The sequence below is a fragment of the Mytilus edulis genome, chromosome 8 (genome assembly GCF_963676685.1).
Source record: "Mytilus edulis chromosome 8, xbMytEdul2.2, whole genome shotgun sequence".
NCBI classification, from domain to species: domain Eukaryota; kingdom Metazoa; phylum Mollusca; class Bivalvia; order Mytilida; family Mytilidae; genus Mytilus; species Mytilus edulis.
In genome coordinates this window covers 10,296,931-10,314,465 of record NC_092351.1, presented here as the reverse complement: position 1 = coordinate 10,314,465, position 17,535 = coordinate 10,296,931, and the positions used below count along the sequence as shown (strand labels likewise).

Below are 17,535 nucleotides of genomic sequence, written 5' to 3'. Positions count from 1 at the left end.
AAATGGTGGGTAAAACCTCAGCTTTACAGCTCATTAACCTTCCATGTGAATCACATTTTTGTACAATGTACAACAATGCCATGGTTTAAAAAGAGACAGACAAACAATACTTCACGAAACACAACATAGAAAAACTAAAGACTGAGAAACACAAACCCCCACCAAAAACTGGGGGACCTCAGATGGTGCTCCAGAAGGGTAAGCATAATTCTTGCTCTACATGTGGCACATGTGGCACCCATTGTGTTGTATTCTTTTTGTGACTTTATGCAATAATTAAAGTTTACATTAGACAGAACATTTTGTGATGCAGCTCTTTTTACTCTTACTAAGACAAGTATTTTAATAAACGCAAACTCCAAACATCTTTTATTTAATATCATAAAGTTTTACTTAGTAAATGCATCTATTTTAGAAGAGATCAAGAGAAGATTATTCACATAATATGAATGTGAAGTTGGAGGAAGCCTGGAAAGGGGGAATGAAGTATGCCGGAAAAAGATGTAAGGATGAGATAGAGGAAGTTGCCAATTCTTTGGCAATTTCAACAGAGAGGGTCAAGGTAAATACTAGAATTTTATACATAATTCTTTCAGGCAGTCTTTTATGATTAATGCATCAATTAGATATGCTAATTTAGATTATTTTTAACACAATTTGCCTTTTGAGGCATTTTGAAAATAGTAAGAGAGAAAATCTTCAGAAAAAAAAAGTTACAGCTGATCAAACAAAATGAAATCTACCAATCATTTTATTTTTAAAATATCATTTGTTCACAAAGTAGTGTGTAATTATATGCTTTAATGTACTTTAAAACCTGTTTCTTCAAGATAAGTATGTAGCAAATTACAAAAGTGCAATTTCCTTTTTTTCCAGATAATTTAGCTTTTCAGTTTTTTAAGACTATTTTTTGTTTCATTTTTTTCATGATTTATATATTTACTTTATATTTAGAATAATGGTTAGTTAGTAAAAACACAAATGACAACAATGGTTAGCCATTTGTTTGGATTATACTGAACAGACAATCATATTTCTCTCTCATGAATAGTCAATCAATTTTAATACAGCTTATTTTTAAATGCGCTTATTGGTCAAAGAATAACAACTATTAATGGCAGTATTTATAACTAATCATCAATTTTAAATTTACCCAAAAAAAAGTTTTTTGTGACAGCCTGTAATTTGTAAAATAATTAAGTATATGTTTTTCACTATTTAAGAGTTATTCACATTTCACTAAGTGAAAACTTTATTTGTTCACATTGTATAATATTTCATGTAAAAAATTAACATATATATGAGTATCTTATCCGTTACATGTATTTGCTTATTCCCCGTTTCCATTCTTATTCAATTGTCATAAGATTCATCTTTCAAAATTAGTTTCTTAGTTTATTAATTATATACTGTATCTACCTTATTACTTCCGGTCAATGTGAATTCAGTTTAAAAATATTTAAGGAATGGATTGGCAATAGAAATGCCAAAGAAAGACGAGAAAATGGAGAGGGTAAACCTATGAAAAGAAAGGCAGCAATAACAACAGGGACCAATTCCTATGCCTTGTTTGCTAAAACAGTTAAAAGGGGTTTGTTTTTAGTTTCTTTGTTTTTTATATTGTTTTTTGGCTTTGAACATAATAATGCCATGCAGTTTGAAGATGATTATTTTAGACGTTTACATTTTTTGTTAAACCATATATATAATTTTAGCAGCATTGCAAGAAACACATTTTTTCCCCAGTAGAACCAACTTTTACACTTATAAATTTACTAAACATATTTAACGGAACATAAAAATAACAGACAAATTGCATTTATTAATGGCTAAAAACAAAACTTGTCTGCACATAATTATGTATCTAATAATTTGACATCTTAATTCTGAACTGAAAGGACTTGTTTATTTATTTCAGGAACAATGGATGGTCCCACATATTGCAAACATATTGCAAATGAGTGGGGAAAATTAGACGAGAGAGAAAAGGAGGTCTTCAGGGAAGATGCACAGCAGATTAGGCTTGATCCCTATAAAGGAAAGCCTAGGGAGGCTGTGATATCAGCACAGCTTAACATTATTGGCCAGGCTGTAAGTGTTAATTATTTTAACCTTCAGCAATTATAAGGGTACCATTTTGTTCTGTGTTGCCTATCGATTTCAACTGTATAATATTAACTGTTATTATTAGTAATCCTAATAAAATAGATAGTCTGATTATAACAAGCTGCTAAATTTATCAAAAATTTAACAGAAACACTTACACAATTGAAAATATGGATTAGCTGAATGAGTTGTGTTATTTAATAAATTGAGAATGTATCCATGCATATAGCATGCTGGCATATTAAGTTAAAAAGGGACATAACTCTAGAACCAAAAAAGTCAATCCACCCTAATTCAAAATTGCCATCCAATGTGTTGTGGTAATATGTGTCATTCCATTTGATTAAGGCAAATAGAAGTTAGAGAGAGATGGAATTCTATTTAGGTCAAAGGTATGTTTTACATAGATTGCAACTATCTCAGAGTAGATCAGTAAATTAAAATAATTATAAGGTTTTGAATTATCAAACCTCTTTTAATAATAGCTTAATTCACTTAAGTTGATTTTAAATTTTGCAAATCTATATATATAGGTACAAGTAAAAATGCAAACTTGAATATCACAATTATTTTTTACATTGAGGTTAATCCTTTGTTGTATGAAACTTATTTTCACAACAAAACTATTGGGTGAAACAAGATTTCTTCTTGGTAAGATTTTGTTAAAAATGTTTTACTGTAACACAGCCATTTTACTGTGTTGTCCTGTATAGATTTGGGAACAGAACCTTCACAACAAAACTATTGGGTGAAACAAGATTTCTTCTTGGTAAGATTTTGTTAAAAATGTTTTACTGTAACACAGCCATTTTACTGTGTTGTCCTGTATAGATTTGGGAACAGAACCTCTTTGGTATACTAAATTTGTTGTATTTATTTTCAGTTATGTCAGCAATGCCAAAGTATTTTTTTTCAACCCCCACCCCACCAACCCCCCAAAAAGGCAATAATCCATCATTAATGAATGAAAAGGCCTCAGATATTCATTTTAATTCTATCCCAATGATCATAAACTTTACTGATTTATACATGTATTTTCAGTGTCAAACTTTGGATTCCATTGGATATGCAGTTTGTGGATTAGGCTGTGATAGGGAGAAGGAGGCAGCACCTGATTTCTTTGGTACACAAGATGCTGCCCCATTTTTTGATTTTGACCTGCAAGAGAAATTTATTTTGTTCGTTTCAGGTAAAATTTATTACATTTATCATATTTTTTTCGATTTATAAGTAATATTTTGACCTTACCTAGTTTGAAATATCAATAATATGTACCTGTGACCTAATGGATCACACTTTATGTTTATTTTTTTATTACAATGTAGGTAATTTATTTTAGGAAAAAAAATTAAAGCTACAAAACCTGATCAAACTATCTGCAATGAAGAAGAAAAGAAAGAGCTAAGACAGCTTGTAAGAAAGCATTTTAATGCAGCTTGGGGTATGTAAGTTAGATACAGTCAAAAGTTTTACAAATTTTAGGTGTTTAATAAAAAGAATATGACTCTCTGTTGATGTATTTTTGAGTTCATTTATACTATAACAGTGAAGCCAGTCAGCACTGAGGTTAATGTGAGTTTGAATCTCACTTATGCTGGGAACTTGACTCCAATCTCAATTGACTAAGATAATCAGTTTTTCTATCGAAGGTCGATGGTTTTCTCTGGGTACTACAGCTTCATCCACCACTAAAAACTGACCGCCAGGAAATAGCCCAAAAGGGGTGCTTAAAAGAGGCATTAAAACACCAAAAATAAATAAATAAAAAAATACTATAATAGTGATCACTCCTCAAATAGCTTAGTTGAAAAAAATATTTGAACAAACATTTATATACATGTACTCAGCATTTGTAGAAACCAACCAATTGTAACCTACTGCAATTTACATGCACCTGTTATAAGTCAAGAGCATGTTGTTCAGTGGTTGTCATTTATTGTTACATATATTGAAACATCATAAGAGTAAAAGCAGAGGCAAACAAAATGTATTATATCACATGAAAAAAAAAACATAATACATCAAGTGATAGCTAGTCGACATAAGTACATTTAAGAAAAAGATAAAAACGTAAAATCAAATACAAGATGAGATATATAGATTCTACCACTGCATCGAGTGTAATACGATATTTATCCACTCGAGACAGTTAAATTTTCAAATTTAAAACACGAGGCTTGCCGAGTGTTTTAAATATTTAAAATTTAACTGTCGAGATATAGTGGTGGAATCTGTTTCTCGAAATTTAGTCAAAATGGATACTTTCTTTACAATGTTCTGCAAAAAATTGTGTTCTTTATATAAGACGTCATCAGGCATGGTCGCCTTTTTTCATGACGTCACAATAGAGAATTCTAGGGAAAGCAAGAAAATGTGACGTCATAATTATATTTCGACCAATGAAGTACTGAGATCAAATGAACCACACGTTGATTAAATTTTGATAATCAATGGGTTGGGAAAGGGATAAATTGCCGAAGAATTAGAGAAAATAGAAATAAGACACTAAGAACAATTACCAAAAATTTAGTGGAAAATAAGAAAGAGAAAAAACACTAAAGACTTAACAATAAATGCTTGATATTTGTACAAGATATTCAAATTAGTTGGGGTTTCAGTTAACAAAAATAAATCATGTATTAATCTATTTTCAAAATCTTCAAACAGATATGTGTGAAAGCTTGATTGGATCAGGAAATGTTACTTTTGAAATAAAAAAAAACCCAAATTATATTATAAATCGAAAATATATAATAAAATAAACAAAATTATAAATGTTATTCTTATATTCTACTTTAGCCATTTCAACTAAATTGGCAACCACAGTTCCGTACAAGGAAATTACAGCAGGGAATATATTGGTAGAAGTTGAAGGATTGCCAGAGGGCATTACCTTGAAAGACCCATCATCATATGGAAAAGAGACTCTGAAGGAGTTGTTGAAAACAGAGATGAAATTTCAGATCAGGTATTAAATAAATATAACTTCTATAAAACTCATATTTTGAGTTCACTTAACACAAAGCGTAGAGTGAGCTTTTAACATGATTTCTTGAACATTTATATAACAAGTTAATGTACAGTTATATTTTATGATGATATGAATTTTACAGTTCTTAAGCACTTAAGTTTTATTGATATTGTCGTGTGTTTTTATATTCAAAATAAAAGTACATTTTGTTAAGAGTTTTTTTTAAAGTATTGATTGCTAGTATTTATTTTGTAAAAAGAAATAGAAATTAATGGCTTAGAACATATTAAAATGGTAAAAAAAAGGATTGCCAATCTTAAAAAGTCACTTAACATATTGCAAAACCTATTTAAATGAAACCTAACAACTTTGTTAATTTTCAAAACAATGAACAAATAATATATACAATTGACAGTGATCAAAATTAAGTCATTGCAAAATTTGGACACTTGTTTTATTATGTTTTGCTTTCATAGGAATAAAGAAATAACAGAAGATGTTGTGAATTGTAAGTAATGATTATATATCAAAGAAGAAGGTATAATAAGGCTATTTAATTGGCCCCTAGGAAAACAAATCTACCATTTTTATATGAAATCATCAATATTCTCTAAATAGTCTTCAAATTTTTTAAGGATTGCTAGATACCAAAATAAAAAATGTTAAATGTTCATAAGACTGTCAGACATAATTTTTTGTATATTTTATTTGTTTTTGCTTGTCAGTTTGCAATTTGGTTTCAATGTTATTGAAATAGCTGAGTCCAATAAACTGCATTATTTACTGCCCAAAAGACCACATTATTTAGAACTGTTCATTCATGTTTTGAGACCATGAAATACATATTATATAAAATTGAATGAAATCAGGTAACATCAAGGCAAAAAAAAAAAAAAAAAAAACACTTAAAAAAACTAGTTTTCAATGTTCTTCAAAAAAAAATATTAAAAAGAGAAAACAAATTACATATTTTTCAATTGAATCATAAATTATTAATAACAATCAAGATTAATATATTTAATTGATTTTCAGCAAATGGAGACACTGTTGAAAATAAAGCATCAATATCAGGGGAAGGTAATTTATACTTTTAATTTTCAGATAACCCTCTCTGACCTAAAGTAACATCTCAGGTCTGTCATCAGTTGGTCGACAACATCTGTTGTCATCTGTTGTTGTATGTTAAGTTTTACAAAAATCTTCTCCTTTGAAACTACTGGGCTAAATTGAACCAAAATTTGAATTAAATCACCTTTAGATTGTCTAGTTTTATAAATATATCTTATGAACCAGCCAACTAACTAAGATAGCCATAGAACATAGGGTTAATATGCAGATTTTGACCTATGTTTCTAAAAATTATTTATAGCAAATCTGACAGGGTATTTGTAGATTAAATTTTATACAGCAAGGTTTATATTTGAGAAGAAATACAATACTGAGAACTTTCCTAATTTTCTTTTGTCTCAAAAGTATTTTTTTGATTTCAGATGTAGAAAAAAGAAAATCAAAAGGAAAGAGTAAAGGAGGTATTGTATAATCAGTTAAAATCTAAAATTAAAAAAAAAACATGAACAGAAAGCCTAACAGTAATTCATAAAAATCAGCAGCAGCTTGAGATCTATAATAGTGTTAAATTTTCAGATAAATATATATATTAATTAACCCAAGCTTCTTTAAGGTTGATATTAACAATTTTTTTAGTTGTTGATTACTAGTATCTTGAATATAATGAGAGGAACTATTAACAGAGAAAATTATAAGCTAAATAAAATATTAAAATAAATCAACATTACCAAATTTCCAATATAAAGCCTAAAAAGGAGTTATTGCCCTTTTATGACAAATTCCACAAGCTCTTATGACACATTTAAATCAAATACACATGAGTTATCATTGATATACAATTCATACAATTCAAAGTCTCTACTCATATCTATGCATATAGGTTTCTATACTTAGTTTCAAGATCATCTTTGTATTTTTGCACATTTTTTTATAATTTTTAATGGTTATCAGTTTTTCAAGACAAAAAGATTACATTACTGAGAATTAACTGAAGAAATATACTTTTCTATTTTTCTGTCTCAGAAGTAATTTATGATTTCAGATGTGAAAAAAAGAAACCTAGAAAGAGAGAGCAATGGAGGTATTGTATAAAATCTGAACTAGTGACAAATTAATGTTTGACTGGTATATATGAAGTAGAAAAAAAGGATATATGTTGTATATAATTTCTTATCCGACTTCCCTATGCTGATATCACCCTGCTCAGCTTAGGAAAATCCTGTATCGTGTTTGTTACATCTTAGCCAGAGTTTAATAGTGATGTCACAATGTTTCAGCCATCGTTATTTAAAATGGATGTCACAATGCTACAGCCAGAGTTTTCACTTCTTTGCAGACGGCTTAAATCATCAAAAACAGTGTGATTTGACCTAGAAACTTAAGTGCTTAAGAAATCAAATTCAATAAACAATTATCAGGTCTTCTGCATATTGATATATTTAAATATCAGCTGCAAGCCACAATATAAAGCAATTTGGCGATTGATAAGATGTAGTATGATTGCCAATGTTACATCTCTTCATTCAAAACAAAAGATCTTGAACATTGAGTCTTACCCCACAACCAGTTGCTGTTAACTATCTGAATACATACAACATATTATCTTATACTATATAGTCCTATTTATCAAAGAACAGATAATCAAAATTATTAACTTTCAAATTGGAAACGCTTATTAAATAATATGTTGTTTTGTTTATATTTTTTACAGTTAGCAAAAGTAAAGTATTTGAAAAACCAGGATGTAGCACTGGTAAGCTATATTTTTTTAATACTGAAACAGTTGAAACAAAATATTACATCTTTGAGTTGATCCTCTGCTATAAAGCAGATGTGATATTTTTTTTCAATTTTAAATGATGCTTAGCTTCATATTATATAATTAAAGAAGATGTGGTGTGATTGCCAATGAGACAACTCTTCACAAGAGACTAAATTACACAAAAATTACCAACTGTAGGTCACTGTATGGACTTCAACAATGAGCAAAATCCATCCAGCATATAGTCAGCTTTAAAAGGCCCTAATCCCAACCCTCCCCTAACCTGGGTCATTGGTGTAACAGTACAACATAAGAATAAACTATAAAAATCAGTTGAAAAAGGCTTAACTCCGATCATATGGATACAAATAGAAATACATCTAACAAATACACAGAGTGGATGTGGCTGACTACTTATACATTCCAACAACATAAAGACTATGTACAGATCTGATAGTACTCACAGTTACAGACAGCTAGTTCAAAGCCACTAACAACTAATAAAAAAATCATGCATCTAAGACTAAATTATCAATCATTACACATCCAACATCCAATGGATTTAGTGTCAAGACGTCATAAACAGTCACAGAAAAACATGACCTTGTGCAACGCCAAGAAACAGGTAAAGACTGATTGTAGATCCATAAATGTGCATATGTATATAATATTAATATTAAGTTTGCTTTTAATTTATTGATAACAAAATCAATATAAATACCAATACACATTGTTGGGCTGTTATTTAGAGTCATTATACATTATACATTATATATATATATATATACATATGTCTGTGTCATTGTTGCACTTAAAATTATATAAACAAAACTAAATATTTTCAGATGTAAACAAAAGAAAAAAAGAATATAAGAAAAGCAATGGAGGTGAGATTGAGGATTTTCACTTTTAAAACTGTTTAGGATATGTGGTTCTTTAAAGATTAAAAAATGTATATAAGATGTAATATAAAACTATCTTTATAATTTCCCACGGTTCGATAGTATAGTGGGAAATTACTGTACTAACGGTACTAGTGAATACTATTGATACGGGAACTTTGTAGTACACGTATGATATATTTATATCACGTGATAAGTGGAAATATTTCCCTTATTGGTCACTTCTAGCCAAGCATCAGACTGGACAACAGTGAAATAAAGTTCTTTTTCAATTAAATGTTTTACTCTATTTTGTATTTAGTAGGATTTATATATTTTACTAAAGAGAAAGTTAATTTATTACTTTATGATGTACCAATAATTATTTTATTTACTGTCCAAGTAAAACTCTCGAGACGTTCCTCCGAACATTGGGGTTTGGACACAGGTTTCCGACATTTTCCACTTTATTTAAAATGTAGTCTTTTTGACTACATGTTAAATGGAGTTTGACCAAGTTAACTCGTTTTTGTTGGTTTTTCCTGGCCAGCGAGATCGTTGATGACAGAGTAAAATATTTTTGAACACAATTTACTTATTAATAATGTAGTAAATTCTTGAATGAAATATAAATTTATTATGCATTGATAGTTAAATGCTTTATGTATATTGTGTTTATCAATTATATTTATACTAATAAAATCGGGGTCCACCAGTATTGCTGGGCTATCGGCTATATATATAGTTTTTAGTATTTATAGAGATGCCAAGAAATAGTATTTATTAAAGTTGATACTATAAAGTATATAAGGGCTTTTCAAGAAAAACACACATGGGACAGGGGATAGGCAAAAAAAACAACCCAAAAACACTAAAGTAGATATACTGTATATAGGGTATCTTATAAAGTTTATAAGGTTTTTGTAAAAACTAGATTGTTTAAGATATCTGACATGAGACATCTTTTATTTTATTTTAAATTAGATGAAATTTAAACTTGCCATTGGTTTAGTGTGGTACCCAACACTACAGGGAGATAACTCTTTAAAAAATTAGCTGAACATTTTAATCACTTACTATTAGTTGAGAGAAATTAAGCTTCTCAATGATCAAAATTAGTGTTTGTCAAACTGCTACCAAACCAGTCAAATTATTACCGTAAATTGTGTGGTTCAAATTCCTCAAAATTTTTATATTTTTATCAACATGTCAAAGTAGATATTTTGCCCAAATTTTATGAAAACAAATAAGCCAATTTTATATGGTGTTGGGTACCACCTTATACAGCAAATATGTTGTATTCCAAAGCTTCTCTACATATTTGCAAAAAAATTATGAGATTCTTGGTCTAATGAATAATATATATTTTCAGAAGGAAAAAAAGAAAAGCAAAAACCAGTGGAAAGTCAAAGAGGTATTGTTTAGAATATTTCCATGTCCCACCTACGATAGAAGAGGGGCATTATGTTTTCTGGTCTGTCGGTCTGTCCCATGTCAGGTTAAATTTTTTGGTCAAGGTAGTTTTTGATGAAGTTGAGGTCCAATCAACTTGAAACTTAGTAAACATGTTCCCTATGATATTATCTTTTTAATTTTAATGCTAAATTAGAGTTTTGACCCCCAATTTCACAGTCCACTGAACATAGAAAATGATAGTGTGAGTGGGGCATCTGTGCACTATGGACACATTCTTTTTTCTTTTAAAGCTTTAATAGAACATCTATACTTAAAATTGTTTTTCAATCCCTCCCTCTAACCCATCTCAATTTTTGTCTATTTCCTATTATGACTTACAAATATTTCTGTAAGAATAATTTACTTCTTTTTTATGCCCCACCTACAATAGTAGAGGGGCAGTATGTTTTCTGGTCTGTGCGTCCGTTCATTCGTCCGTTCGTTCGTCCGTCCGTCCGTCCATTCGTTCATCAGGTTAAAGTGTTTGGTTACGGTAGTTTTTGATGAAGTTGAAGTCCAATCAACTTGAAACTTAGCACACATGTTCCCTATGATATGATCTTTCTAATTTTAATGCAAAATTAGCGTTTTGACCCCAATTTCACTGTCCACTGAACAAGGAAATAATAGTGCGAGTGGGGCATCTGTGTACTATGGACACATTCTTGTCAATCCCTTATTTATCCTCTATCAATATAACATTATTATGAAAAGCTTTTATTTTGAAATGTAGCAATTTTCCTTAAGCCATGCAGGTTTAGAATTAAATAACTCTTGAAAATTATAAATTTAAAATGAATATGAAAGTGGCTGCTGGATAAGTATCTCAGTTGGTCCATTTGATTACAATAAATATATATCTATTCATTATGATGTATAAATATAATATTAATTGTTACATCTTCATATAGGTGCAGAGTTATCATCAGAAGATGTGGAGATGTTAAGTCCTCTCTTATTAGATGAATCAACACAAGAGTTGGTTAACCCTACAGAAGGTTTTTATCTTTTTAGTTTTAAATTAATTTTACTTAACAAATGTCTTCTTATAGAGTTATTGCCCTTTAAAGACAATTTTACTGAATTAGTTCATCATGTTTGGTAACTTTAAAAAATCTTCTCCTCTGAAAAAATAAAAGACAAATAATGATAAACGAAGCTTTAAATTTTGATGAACATTTTAATCTTTTATCAGATAATGAAAAATTTATATTTTTATTTAAGAATGAAAATGTTTCGCATATAGTTGCCAAAACCTGCAACAGTATTTTAATACAAAGAAATAGTATTTTATATCAATAGTTCTATGAAGAAAGAAAATTGTTTTAGTTTGAATTGTGTTCATTTTATATGATGTTATGTATTTAAATGTATGTATATATAAACTTGTCTTAAACAGTCTCTCATAAATCTTTTTTGATTGGTGCATACAATGCAAATGTTTTATATGTTTTATATGTTACTATGTCAATATGTTATGTTTGTATGTGGTGATACTATAATAAAATTTTGAATCTGAATCTCAATCTGGAAAACAGGTCTTCTAATTAAAGTCTGTGATAACCTTCTGATACTGACATCTAGCATATTTACATTGACAAACAATTAACAAAAGCAGGCATTGAAAACACTTTTTTTACTTGGGATATCATGCATACTGTGGTCTGTGAATCTCAGAACAAATACCTGATGGAAGATAATAATTTAGAATTTTATATTAAAAAATATATATGAGTTTTCTCTAAAACAAGTATATGAATAAAAGTTTAATACAATAAATAACCATTAAGTTATTTTTTTAACCTGTTTGCCTTGTTATTTATATTTGTCTTTTCTTGATAATAATTTATAATTTCTTTTATCCTCAGATGAACTGTTTGCCATCGAAAATGTGTTGAAAACCCGTGTGAGAAAAGGGAAAACAGAAGCCCTGATCAAATGGGAAGGCTTTACTAAACCAACATGGGAGCCTCAAACAAACATTAAAAATAATGTGTCTTTGTAAAATTAATTTAGAATTAATTTTTATATTTGTAATGATTATTTAAAAAAGGCAGTAGCTATGAAATTTTTTTTTGGTGAAAGATTTGAAATAAAAGTACTAAAAATATGAATGAAAATATATAAGATTCATATCATTTTAGGTATCTGGAAAACTTAATTAACAGTTAAAATGCTTTTGCCTGTTTCACAATCATGTGTGATGGTAATTTGAAACAATTACAATAATGATTTATGATTTTTATTCTCAATCTAATATTTAACAGCCAGATTCTAGTTCTGAATCATCTATCTAGGCATGAGTACTTGTTTGGTCTGTCTTCATTATATGAATATGGACAGACATAAATTATGGGAAATAATGGATTGAATTCTGCAACTAAAAAATGAATTTTCATGGTGAGAACCTTATGTAATTAAGAGACCAACTTGTAGTCTAACTAATTATATTCTTTTAAAGAAATGGAAACTATTTTTTTAAAAAGAAATCGTAGCTTCTGCCTCTTTAAATAAGTAATACTGTATAATAATGATGTATGTTTACAAAATTTTATTTTCATTATTCCAATTTTTGGGGTGAACAAATAAGCAAAATAATCACTTTAGTGTGAAACAAGATTTTGTGATGGAATTCAATGTTTGCCATACCATAGTTCACCCAAAGGTAATTTATGACAGTACCTTATGACAGTACCATTGAAGTAATAGAATGAGATTTTATGACAGTACCATTGATGTAATAGAATGAGATTTTATGACAGTATCATTGATGTAATAGAATGAGATTTTATGACAGTATCATTGATGTAATAGAATGAGATTTTATGACAGTATCATTGATGTAATAGAATGAGATTTTATGACAGTACCATTGATGTAATAGAATGAGATTTTATGACAGTATCATTGATGTAATAGAATGAGATTTTATGACAGTATCATTGATGTAATAGAATGAGATTTTATGACAGTATCATTGATGTAATAGAATGAGATTTTATGACAGTATCATTGATGTAATAGAATGAGATTTTATGACAGTATCATTGATGTAATAGAATGAGATTTTATGACAGTATCATTGATGTAATAGAATGAGATTTTATGACAGTACCATTGATGTAATAGAATGAGATTTTATGACAGTATCATTGATGTAATAGAATGAGATTTTATGACAGTATCATTGATGTAATAGAATGAGATTTTATGACAGTACCATTGATGTAATAGAATGAGATTTTATGACAGTATCATTGATGTAATAGAATGAGATTTTCCAGTATATTTTTGCTATGAATAGGTTTACTATTTGTTAAAAATACTCCTTTGAAAAGATGAAATTCTGTATAAAGTCAATAGTTAATTGGACATCCAAAGTGAACAAGGGCAAGTTCATTATTTGAATAAATTGAACACACGGTATGGAAGGATAAATTAGTTTTTCATAATACAGAAAATCTTATCCATGTCAAAGTAGCATCAATTAAGAATCATACAGATTGTACTAATTTTAATCAATACAATGAGTTGAATTTTTTGCAGATAAATTCTGAAATACCTTTAACATACGTTTACGCAAGTTATTAAAAACAGTTGTCCTATTAAAAAAAAATCTATTTTTCACTATAATTTTGCTGTTATAATTCCAATTAAAGGCAAAGGAAAGCAGAGGTCTAATAAAGTTACAATTTAACCAATCTAGTACTTTTTTTATCATTAAAGGGTAATTTGATTATATTTAGGCAAGATTAATTTACCTCACAAAATCTTGTCATGGTCTAAGTAAGCAAAAAAGAGGATGAACTGAATTGGTAGTTCACAAAACCATGACAATATTTTTTAAGAAATAACACAATTTATGTATTGGAACCTAGAAAACTATTCATTTAATTTGTACTTTGGTTCCACTTTTACAAAACAATAATTCTTTTAAAAGCATGTCAGTTATGCTATTTTTATAAAAAAAAATGTGTAATTTATGACACTGCTTCATTATTTACCATACAAGTTAAATTTTTATTATTTAATAAAGATTAATTTAGTTTAATTTTACTTTACTTTAAATACTATATTTGAACATCAAACAGTTTTGATTTTAACATGAATTCTTTTGACAAGTAACATCATGTAATAGACATAAATAAATCTGAATTCTTGGTCTATTGTACTCCTGTGGTTGTAGTAATTTTACATTATATTTAAATGTGTATATTAAACAAAAATATCTATAAAGCTATGTTGGTTGATTTCTTTTTAAGGTGAATTTCATCAATTATATGTTATCTGGCCTTCAACAATGAACAATCCATACAATGAGACAATCTCCACAAAAGATCGTGGTTTTCATCAATTATACGTTATCTGGCCTTCAACAATGAATAATACTTACAATAAGATAACTCTATTTCATCAATTATATCTAATTTTGCCTTCAACAATAAATAAAACTAACAAGAAGACAACTTTCCACAAGAGATCGTAGATTTCATTAATTATATGTTATCTAGCCTTCAACAATGAATAAAACTAACAATAAGACAACTCTCCACCAGAGATGATGGATTTCATAAACTATACGTTATCTGGCCTTCAACAATGAATAATACTAACAAGAAGACAACTTTCCACCAGAAATTGTAGATTTCATCAGTTATATGTTATCTGGCCTTCAACAATGAATAATCATTACAATAAGATACCTCTCCACCAGAGATTATTGATTTCATTAATTATACGTTATCTGGCCTTCGGCACTGAATGATCCTTACAATAAGACAACTCTACACGAGATGATGGATTTCATCAATTGTATATTATCTGGCCTTCAACAATGAATAATACTAACAATAAGACAACTTTCCACCAGAGATCGTAGATTACATCAATTATACGTTATCTGGCCTTCAACAATGAATAACACTAATAATAAGACAACTTTCCAGAGATTGTGGATTTGATCAATTATATGTAATATGACCTTCAACAATGAACCATCCTTACAATGAGACAATCTCCACAAAAGATCGTGGTTTTTATCAATTATACGTTATCTGTCCTTCAACAATGAATAATACTTACAATAAGATAACTCTATTTCGTCAATTATATATCATTTTGCCTTCAACAATAAATAAAACTAACAAGAAGACAACTTTCCACCAGCGATCTTAGATTTCATTAATTATATGTTATCTGGCCTTCAACAATAAATAATCATTACAGTAAGATAACTTTCAACAAGAGATAGCGGATTTCATTAATTATATGTTATCTAGCCTTCAACAATGAATAATCATTACAATAAGATACCTCTCCACCAGAGATGATGGATTTCATTAATTATACGTTATCTGGCCTTCAGCACTGAATGATCCTTACAATAAGACAACTCTCCACAAGATGATGGATTTCATCAATTATATGTTATCTGGCCTTCAACAATGAATAATCCATACAATAAGACAACTCTGCAGAGATCATAGATTTCATCAATTATATGTTATCTGGCCTTCAACAATGAATAAAACTAACAATAAGACAACTCTCAAGAGATCGTGAATTTCATCAATTATATGTTATCTGGCCTTCAACAATGAACAATCCATACAATGAGACAATCTCCACAAAAGATCGTGGTTTTCATCAATTATACGTTATCTGGCCTTCAACAATAAATAATACTTACAATAAGATAACTCTATTTCATCAATTATATATCATTTTGCCTTCAACAATAAATAAAACTAACAAGAAGACAACTGTCCACAAGAGATCGTAGATTTCATCAATTATACGTTATCTGGCCTTCAACAATGAATAATCATTACAGTAAGATAACTTTCAACAAGAGATCGCGGATTTCATTAATTATATGTTATCTAGCCTTCAACAATGAATGATCATTACAATAAGATACCTCTCCACCAGAGATGATGGATTTCATTAATTATACGTTATCTGGCCTTCAGCACTGAATGATCCTTACAATAAGACAACTCTCCACAAGATGATGGATTTCATCAATTATATGTTATCTGGCCTTCAACAATGAATAATCCATACAATAAGACAACTCTGCAGAGATCATAGATTTCATCAATTATATGTTATCTGGCCTTCAACAATGAATAACATTAACAATAAGACAACTCTCAAGAGATCGTGAATTTCATCAATTATATGTTATCTGGCCTTCAACAATGAACAATCCATACAATGAGACAATCTCCACAAAAGATCGTGGTTTTCATCAATTATACGTTATCTGGCCTTCAACAATGAATAATACTTACAATAAGATAACTCTATTTCATCAATTATATATCATTTTGCCTTCAACAATAAATAAAACTAACAAGAAGACAACTGTCCACAAGAGATCGTAGATTTCATCAATTATACGTTATCTGGCCTTCAACAATGAATAATCATTACAATAAGATAACTTTCAACAAGAGATCGCGGATTTCATTAATTATATGTTATCTTCAACAATGAATGATCATTACAATAAGATACCTCTCCACCAGAGATGATGGATTTCATTAATTATACGTTATATGGCCTTCAGCACTGAATGATCCTTACAATAAGACAACTCTCCACAAGATGATGGATTTCATCAATTATATGTTATCTGGCCTTCAACAATGAATAATCCATACAATAAGACAACTCTGCAGAGATCATAGATTTCATCAATTATATGTTATCTGGCCTTCAACAATGAATAACATTAACAATAAGACAACTCTCAAGAGATCGTGAATTTCATCAATTATATGTTATCTGGCCTTCAACAATGAACAATCCTTACAATGAGACAACCTCCACAAAAGATCGTGGTTTTCATCAATTATATGTTATCTGGCCTTCAACAATGAATAAAACTGACAATAAGACAACTCTCAAGAGATCGTGAATTTCATCAATTATATGTTATCTGGCCTTCAACAATGAACAATCCATACAATGAGACAATCTCCACAAAAGATCGTGGTTTTCATCAATTATACGTTATCTGGCCTTCAACAATGAATAATACTTACAATAAGATAACTCTATTTCATCAATTATATATCATTTTGCCTTCAACAATAAATAAACTAACAAGAAGACAACTGTCCACAAGAGATCGTAGATTTCATCAATCATACGTTATCTGGCCTTCAACAATGAATAATCATTACAGTAAGATAACTTTCAACAAGAGATCGCGGATTTCATTAATTATATGTTATCTAGCCTTCAACAATGAATGATCATTACAATAAGATACCTCTCCACCA

The 17,535-nt window shown here is 29.1% G+C and overlaps 3 protein-coding genes across 4 annotated transcripts in view; 2 read left to right on the top strand and 1 right to left on the bottom strand.

The window, feature by feature from the left end:
• The window catches only part of LOC139484770 (glutarate-semialdehyde dehydrogenase-like), a 70,492-nt gene that overhangs the window by 6,736 nt on the left and 46,221 nt on the right, over positions 1-17,535 (top strand). The window lies entirely within an intron of this gene.
• The window catches only part of LOC139484769 (chloride anion exchanger-like), a 74,759-nt gene that overhangs the window by 29,062 nt on the left and 28,162 nt on the right, over positions 1-17,535 (bottom strand). The gene's annotated exons all lie outside the window — the stretch shown is intronic.
• LOC139484771 (general transcription factor II-I-like) lies at positions 17-14,156 on the top strand. The gene is made up of 15 exons (XM_071268703.1): positions 17-562; positions 1,465-1,591; positions 1,919-2,091; positions 3,148-3,295; positions 3,446-3,547; positions 4,906-5,074; positions 5,554-5,585; positions 6,110-6,154; positions 6,568-6,606; positions 7,188-7,226; positions 7,857-7,898; positions 8,753-8,794; positions 10,161-10,202; positions 11,155-11,241; positions 12,112-14,156. The coding sequence occupies exons 1-15, from the start codon at positions 446-448 to the stop codon at positions 12,246-12,248; spliced, it is 1,341 nt and encodes a 446-aa protein (XP_071124804.1). The 5' UTR covers positions 17-445; the 3' UTR covers positions 12,249-14,156.